Raw genomic sequence first — 8,034 nt, forward strand, 5'->3', positions numbered from 1 at the left:
TGATTTTTGATCCAATATATGTTTTGCTTTATTTCGGCAATATTATACATTTTATTTGTATTCAAACATACACCGTCATAATCTTAAATACATATTTTATTAATTGTGTAAATCCTCTGTAAATCCTTTTAAACACATTTACAATTATTTCGCAGACAAAAATAATGCACAATTATAATGTTCAGCCAGTGTTAAACATTGGTTGTTACATTTGCATCATCTGACATTTACATAACCACATGAAAATAACTGCTTGCAGAAGTGTTTCAATGTTATTTATAAATGAATGTGGTCCTCCCGGGTTAACCGGGGTATCGGACCTTCCACTGAAATCCTAGTTAGACCAATGTGAAAATAGTCCTCCCTCATAAAAGGTAGGTATACAATATAATAAATATGCTTAACATTTGGCATCGATTTGTTATACAGTATTAAGTACAGCGTTAGCACACAAGTATTTGCTAGGAGAGTACAGTGGTGTATATGGAGAAAATATTTTAATAAAAAAATTAAATGTGTTTTACCGTTGTGTGATGGAGCATTTCAGACAATGGCGTATAAAATCGTTTTCCTAATGCCTTTATGTTCGCTCCGCTTTGATTAATTCGATAATTCCTGAGTATTTACATTAGTCCATTTGACCAATCTTTAGCCATTTATCAACCCAATATGAAATAAAACAAATAAATAAAATGAAAACCTTGAATAAATCTGATAAAGATGATGCTTTTAAAGCATGAAGGAATTAAATAACACATTTTAATCTCTATGCAAAGAATGAAACACTCATAAATTAAAAAAACGATAGGATATCGATAGATAGAGAAAATATAAAATATCTAGAAAAAAGATTGTATTCAATATCATGTAGAAAAAGATAATCTACTCCAAAACAGCCATACAAATATACAAAACAGAAAACATATTCCTCAATACATAATGAACATACAGTAGTAATCGCCAATACGCATCAGACAAGACCTGCATCACTGCAGTACCTCCAAGAGCTGACTAAAGGTTACCATATGTGCATCTTCCGCGATTGGTTCAGACGACGAGCCAATGAGAGATTCGAGCAGGCAGACAGGTGTCTCCGGGTACTGTGGAAGACTGCAGGAAGTCAGGGTCTGGAGGTGCCTCAGGCCTTCCAGAGACCCGCCTCCCTTGAAGGAGTTGTGTAGTTGGCCACCGCAGGTGAGGTAATCGCTGTCGAAGAACTCAAGGTCCGAATCCGAGGAGACGCTGAGGTCCACGTAACCGTTGGAGGAGGAGGAGCAGGAGGAGTTTGCAGTGAAGAGGGCTGCATCTGGGAATTTTTCCAGAGAGTCCTCGCCGAAAAAGTCGGTGGCCTCGTTGGCGTTTTCGTCCAGATACCCCGTAGAAGTAGAGGAGGTAGAAGGGGAAGGGGTCCTGTGGGAATCTTCGTCTTGGCGCACGACCACAGTGGTTTGAGCACCTTCGAGGGGAGACGCAGGGTCGGAGAGGGGGCTGGCAGGAAGTGGGCGGGTGCTACTCATGTGCTGAAGGTCGTCCTCCGTTGCGTTGCAGTGGGTCCGCTGGGGGTCCAGCCTGCTGAGGACACAGGACAGGGGTCCGGTTTCCTCGGTGACCTCGGATCGACGGCGTGGCGTGCCGTCTGCGCCTTCCTCAGCCGCGTCGAGATCAGAGGAAGAGAAAGAGGAATCCATCGTATCACCGCCACTGCTGCCCTCCTCTCCCAGCTCCGAGGGCTCAGGGGTTAAGCAGAAGGCTGTGGAAGTGGTGGGGGGCACGGAGGGGAACAGGAGACCGCCCTCCTCCTCCTCCTCGGTGCTGAACCCGAAAGGGCAGCCGTCTTGCCGGGTCTGCCGTTCTGGAACACGGCCACGCCGGTCGTCTTCGCCGCAACGCCCGGGTACTTCCCTCTGGTCGTCGTGGTTATTTGCGGCCCCCGGCGGCCGCCTCCCCTCCAGGTGCAACCTCATGGCGGTGTGGAGGTAGTGGGTCTTCACGCGGCCCGGGTTGAACTCGCTGCGCCCCTGGCTGTTCCCGCAGCTGTCCATGGAGCAGCCACAAGGGAAGCTGGAGCGGTCCATCTGGAAGAAAGATCCAGCCAGTTACAGCCATGAACAACATTTTATAGGGCGAGGTTAAGGGTTACGGTTGAGGCTAGGGTTAGGGCAAGGTTTAGGGTTAGAGTTGAGGCTAGGGTTAGGGCAAGGTTTCGGGTTAGAGCTGAGGCTAGGGTTAGGGCAAGGTTTAGGGTTGGAGCTGAGGCTAGGGTGCAGGGTTAGAGCTGAGGCTAGGGTTACACCTGTAGGACATCATGGAACAGGTGCACAATTTGTGCGCAGGAAGAAGGGAGGGCTCATGCATGAGAGATAGCTGGCTGGGGAGGCTTAGCAGAATGGATGGCAGCCCAAGTAATGCGAGTTAATGTGAGTACATCCTCACCTGGCATTTGATGCCGGCCAGGCTGCAGGCGCAGGTCTCAGGCTCACAGAAGCCCCGGCAGTCGCAGCCGCAGGCCTCCCGGGAGAGACGCAGGGAGTGCAGCTGCCTCTTCTCCTCCCGGTCCACGTGCTTCACCCCGGCCCCGCGCAGCAGGGCCTGCCTCTGCCTGTAGGAGTACGGCTGCAGGGACCAGATGCCCCCGTCTGGGGCCGGGTGCTCCATGGGGACCTCCAGGTACCCGCCCGGGAGCTGGTCCACGGTGAGCCGGTCGGCCTCGCTGCGGTCCAGGGCACCGCTAGTTACCAACTGCAACGACAATGACATGAGTATGTCGATTCTAAATAAACGGGGTGTATCTGATGTGTATGATATGCAGGGAGCACTCTAGAGTGCAAGGTCTATGGTTTAGCAAGCCATCCCGGTACAGATGGGTTGTAAATTTTAACTTATACTTGCCCTGTGGCATTTTAACTGTGTCCATCACTTTCAACGAAATTTCCCTCCTTTTTTACTTCCCCAATCTAATTGCTTTTGGCAGAAGAAATAACTGGATGGGATGTTCTTTAGAGAAGTATTAATTCAAAGATAATTTAAACAGAAGTGATGTCTGCAGTGAAAAAAAGAGTGTTGCAAAGTTAGATTTTTTTAAGCAAACGCACTTTATTTCTCCAGCGCTCCAGCCTGTCCTCCCTCAGCCTCTCCAGGAGTCTTTCCCGGTGTCTCCGCTGTCGGGCCGCCGCATGCTCCTCCAGCGTGTACCTGTGGAGGGCGCTGTGGTTCCACACCATGCCCAGCGAGGCTCCTCCATGGCTGGGCACGCTCACGAAGCCCTGGCACCGCGGGAAGTGGAAGACGGTCACCGTGTCGAATCTCACGTTGTGTCCTCTTCCGTCGGCACGTCTCCACTTACTCAAGAATGAACCGACTAATCAGAAGAAAAAAGAGAACCCAAATAAATCACTTTTTGAAGTTGTTAAACAATGCTACAATAACAAGAAATAATGTAATACGTAATGTGGTCACAAGAGGTCGCCATGCGGGAACAAAGCAGACCTTGGCCTGGATGTCGGCCAATAGTTCAACATGAGTGTCAAAGGAAATGCCAAACTGAGGGTCTGCTGCTGCTGCAGTAGCACAGGACACATCTGAGGGAGGAGCTCTCTGTTTCCCTAGCTGTTGGCCAACTGTATTTACAAAGTTGTGTCAGTTTGTTTTGTAAGTCAGCCCAGCAGGTGATTGTTCTAAATATAGTTGTGGCTTCGATGATTCATCCCCGACGTACTTACACATTGCTAACAATGCCTTTTAGAGTGCCAGTGTGGTTTGGGTTCCCTCAACATGACCATCGCGCTAAGCTTTCCATGGGAGTTTCTGAGTTGAAAACATAACAGTGAACATTAGAACCCTGTTGGAATTATGTGACTCATGGTGTTGTGCCCCAGGAGAACTGCTGAGGAGGGCATTTAAAGTACAAACAAACTCTTTACCTGCTAAGCGTTGGAGTCATTCAAAAAAGCCTGAATGACTCCAAAACAGAAACTTTGCATATCATTTGCTAACAACTGACTTAATGTTAGTTTGAAGATATAAAAATCGGTACGTTGATGATATTTAAATGCTGCTTACTTGATAGCCCATGATCACAATCAGTAGCTTCCATTCAAATTGATTCGACAAGTGTCTACTGCGCTGGCAACTTGTCGACCTTTAGGGCCGGAGCAGAAGGCAGCCGAGTTGTGTGCTAATCTTACCTGCAGTAATGATAACGTTCTGCAGCTATATATCAGGAGCTGCTTTTACTGGTGCCCAGAGATAAAGAAATACTACTGGAGAACACACACACACACCGAACACACACACACACACACACACACACACACACACACACACACACACACACACACACACACACACACACACACACACACACACACACAAACACACACACACACACACCGAACACACACACACACACAGACACACACACACGCACACACACACACACACACACACACACACACAGACACACCCACACACACTGGCTGGCAGACAGCAGGGTACGCGGGCAGACGGAGGTAGACAGACAGATCGACAAGGAAATAGTGAGGTAGAAAGACTGGCAGGCAGGCAAACAGACAAAAAGACAGGGAGACAGTTGCAGACAGACATACATACAGACAGGGAATAAGACAGATTGGTATTCAAGGAGAAAGATAGACTGACAGGGAAAGAGACAGAAAGACTGACAGACAGGGAAACAGGCAGCAAGGTATACATACACGGTTACACAGGTGGAGAGGGACAGACCGGTAAGGGCAGATAAGGAAATGTGTTTGCTATGTGAGAGTGAGGAGGGTGGCTACTTACTGGGGGCAGAGGCAGGTTGAGCAGGGGCCCTGGGGGCCGGGAGGATCAGTTGGTTCTCCCCATCCGATTCCCACTCGGAGGAGAATAATGGCGAGGAGGAGGAGGACGACGATGGAGAGGATGAGACGTAGCTGGCCTCCTCCTCTACCTCAGCAAACCTTCTCTTCAGAACCCCTCGCATCTCTGCATCCGGCCGATCAATAGTCATTCTGCCGTAGAAACACAACACAGATACGTAAATGATGGTGTTATCAACAGCAAGCAATCAACAACCGATCAAACGTGATCTCTCTGGTTGTTTTGGTGCCAAACTGTAATGCTGGAAAAGCAAACAAAAAATAACCGTAATCCAGAAAAAGTGTTTGTTAAGGGAACCAACTCAACCAGAATCAGAACAACAAAACAGAGATCTGAGCCTGTTGGATTTAAAGAAAGCTGAACTAAAAAAATATATTTTAAAGATTTTTTCTAAAAATATTGACAGATTGCACTTTCAATACTACGACCGTATCAACATTATTAGTATGATCAATCCTATGGCTGGTAGGGTAAATATTATGGCTAATATGATCAATATTGTGACTGATCAAAATCATTGCTACTATGATCAATATTATGGCTAATAGGATAAATAGTATTGCTAGTATGATCAATAATGTGACTAGTAGGATCAATAGTATGGCTAGTAGGATCAATATAATGGCTTATATGATCAGTATCATGACTAGCATGATTAATATTATGACTAATGTGATCAATAATATGGCTAATATGATCAATATTATGTCTAATAGGATCAATAGTAATGCTAGTATGATCAATAGTAAGGCTAATATAATAAATTGTATCGCTAATAGGATCAATATAATTGCTAGCATTATCAATATTATGACTAGTATGATCAATATTATGGCTAGCAGGAACCATATTAGGGCTAATATGATTATTATTATGGCTTGTTAGATCAATATCATCGGCCATCATCATATATTGAGCGGCGCATGGACACCTGTATTTCCCATGTATTCCTATGACAGGATCATCAGTGAATCACTATATGCAAAGCTCAGCCAATACAGAAGGCGTTTGGGAGCCAAGGCCCTCGTCTACGTCAATGTGGTTCATACGCATCCAGGTAATCTGATACCAGTTCTGTGCATGTTACACTCGGAGGAGGGAGAGGTGTCTGCAGCAGGAGCCCGTTGGGCCGGTTTCATTGCGGTGGCTTGCATATGCTAATCAAACAGCAGAAAGAAGGAACGAAGAAAAAAAAAAGTTATCAGCCTTCCGACAAGTAAGCAAACAAGGGGGGTGGGAACTTAGGATCCTCAGGTGTATAGGTACAGAGGCTGTGACCTCCGCACCTGCAGGTCTCAGAGAGAAGAAGAAGAAGAAGAAGAAGAAGAAGAAGAAGAAGAAGAAGAAGAAGAAGAAGAAGAAGAAGAAGAAGAAGAAGTAGAAGAAGAAGAAGAAGAAGAAGCAGAAGAAGAAGAAGAAGAAGAAGAAGAAGAAGAAGAAGAAGAAGAGGAAGAAGAAGAAGAGGGAGAGGAGGAAGAAGAAAGCTGTGTGAGGTGTCATTAGGAAGGTTTGTTCAATCAACATTCCGATGATTCCTCAAGGGTTCTGTTGTGTGTGTCTGTGTGTGGAGGAAATGTAGAAAGAGCTGAGCACATTCCAGGAGACAAAGTTGCAGAGGTCCGAGACACTAGGAGACAGACAGACTGACGGAAGGGGTTTTGGTCATGGGAGACACAAACACACATCAGCCTGAAGCCCCATAAGATTCGCATGAAGAGAGTCCAACAGCGTCCAACATTAGAGTGGATGAAGAAACTTTGTACTTTGATCATGAGACCTGCACGGCTTAACAGTTGAATGGTTCACTGATCACTAGTCCTTTTAAACCACATGGACGTGCATGTGTGTGCATTTGTGCGTGTGGGTTACAACGACTCTTACTGGAACACTCAACACTCATAATAAAACATACAAATCAATTGAAGATTAAAAACCAATACAACAAACCAGCCATTACGGACAACTAGGCTAAAAGTCTGACTAGGGTAGGACAATGCAAACCTAAAGCTACCTGGGCTCCGGTCTCCCTGCCTCTCAGTATGCCGTGCCAAAAACAGGCTGTGCCCCCCCCCCCACACACACACACACACCCCCGGAAGACTGTGTGCCTGTGTCGAAGCCTCCTGGGTACCGATGCGTGACACACCGTCCTTCAGCAGAAAGAGGACTGGTTTCAGCTCGTCAGCAGCAGAGTGGGCGCTTACTTAAAGGCAAAGAGGCAATTATTGTAGGCTACACATTGTGTGTAGCTAGTATGTTGTCTGACACGGTGCCGCTTTCTGAGTCCATGCATTCAATTTCGGGAGCGCCTTTAGTTTGGGGGGCGGGCATGCAAGTTAAATTTGCATGAGCAGCCCGATTGGACCTTTTAGATTCGCGTTTCATTAATGCAGAATGTATCCTTCTCACTTAGCTCATTGCATCGACGTTGCGCTTTTGTTTACAACTGAGACCAAATTAATAATTCAAAGTGGCGTAGTGCATGCACACATGCACGCGCGTTTGGTATGTGTGAGGATTTTTTTATCGACGGGGTTGCATGTGTGGTGATTTGAATAGCCCAATATTCGTGTGAGAGCTATGCATTAGTAAAGTCAGCGCTCCAAAGTTTAAACCGTGATGTTAAATAATGCGTTTTCCATCGGGCATAACGTAGTCATTAAGCACGGCCGTCAACTTCCGTAGCTGACCTCTTCACCCTTGGGAGAGACAGCGCCGAAAGCCAGCTACAATGAAAACATTGTTCTCATTATCCCCGCCTGGCCCCGCTTCTACAACAAGCATAACACAACTGGTAAGAGTCGTCCCATCCGACAAGATCACAACAGTTTAAAAGACAAACACACACACACACACGCACGCACGCACGCACGCACGCACGCACGCACGCACGCACGCACACACACACACACACACACACACACACACACACACACACACACACACACACACACACACACACACACACACCATGCTCTCACGCAGCCTAGGCTCACCATCTAAACTTTCACAAAACAGTCGGTCAATGTCAATTTATTTGTTGTTATATTTTAGGAACAAAAACAAAAGGCTTAATGAAAGACGGAGAGAACACACTGTCACTCACCATTAAGGAGTTGTCATAATAATAGCGAACAAAGCAGGAATGGATGTCGT

The 8,034-nt window shown here is 46.4% G+C and overlaps 2 protein-coding genes across 9 annotated transcripts in view; one reads left to right on the top strand and one right to left on the bottom strand.

The window, feature by feature from the left end:
• LOC115548525 (cysteine/serine-rich nuclear protein 1) overlaps window positions 1-8,034 on the bottom strand; it is an 8,187-nt gene continuing 153 nt past the window's right edge. Inside the window, exons 1-6 of one of the 5 annotated variants that reach the window (XM_030363238.1) lie at window positions 7,985-8,034; window positions 4,801-5,009; window positions 3,720-3,804; window positions 3,093-3,358; window positions 2,434-2,739; window positions 1-2,075 (exon numbers count right to left, since the gene is read on the bottom strand). The exon at window positions 7,985-8,034 is cut by the window's right edge and continues 153 nt beyond it. In XM_030363238.1, coding sequence (XP_030219098.1) covers window positions 987-2,075; window positions 2,434-2,739; window positions 3,093-3,358; window positions 3,720-3,723 — 1,665 coding nt within the window. In that variant the 5' untranslated portion in view covers window positions 3,724-3,804; window positions 4,801-5,009; window positions 7,985-8,034 and the 3' untranslated portion in view covers window positions 1-986. The other 4 variants (XM_030363236.1, XM_030363240.1, XM_030363237.1 and 1 more) reach the window with 4 other exon arrangements.
• xirp1 (xin actin binding repeat containing 1) overlaps window positions 7,293-8,034 on the top strand; it is a 27,169-nt gene continuing 26,427 nt past the window's right edge. For 2 of the 4 annotated variants that reach the window (XM_030363226.1, XM_030363229.1), the window contains exon 1: window positions 7,293-7,672. The gene's annotated coding sequence lies outside the window, so the exon portion shown is untranslated. The remainder of the gene's footprint in view (window positions 7,673-8,034) is intronic. The other 2 variants (XM_030363230.1, XM_030363232.1) reach the window with 1 other exon arrangement.

Source organism: Gadus morhua, chromosome 8 (genome assembly GCF_902167405.1).
Source record: "Gadus morhua chromosome 8, gadMor3.0, whole genome shotgun sequence".
NCBI classification, from domain to species: Eukaryota; Metazoa; Chordata; class Actinopteri; order Gadiformes; family Gadidae; genus Gadus; species Gadus morhua.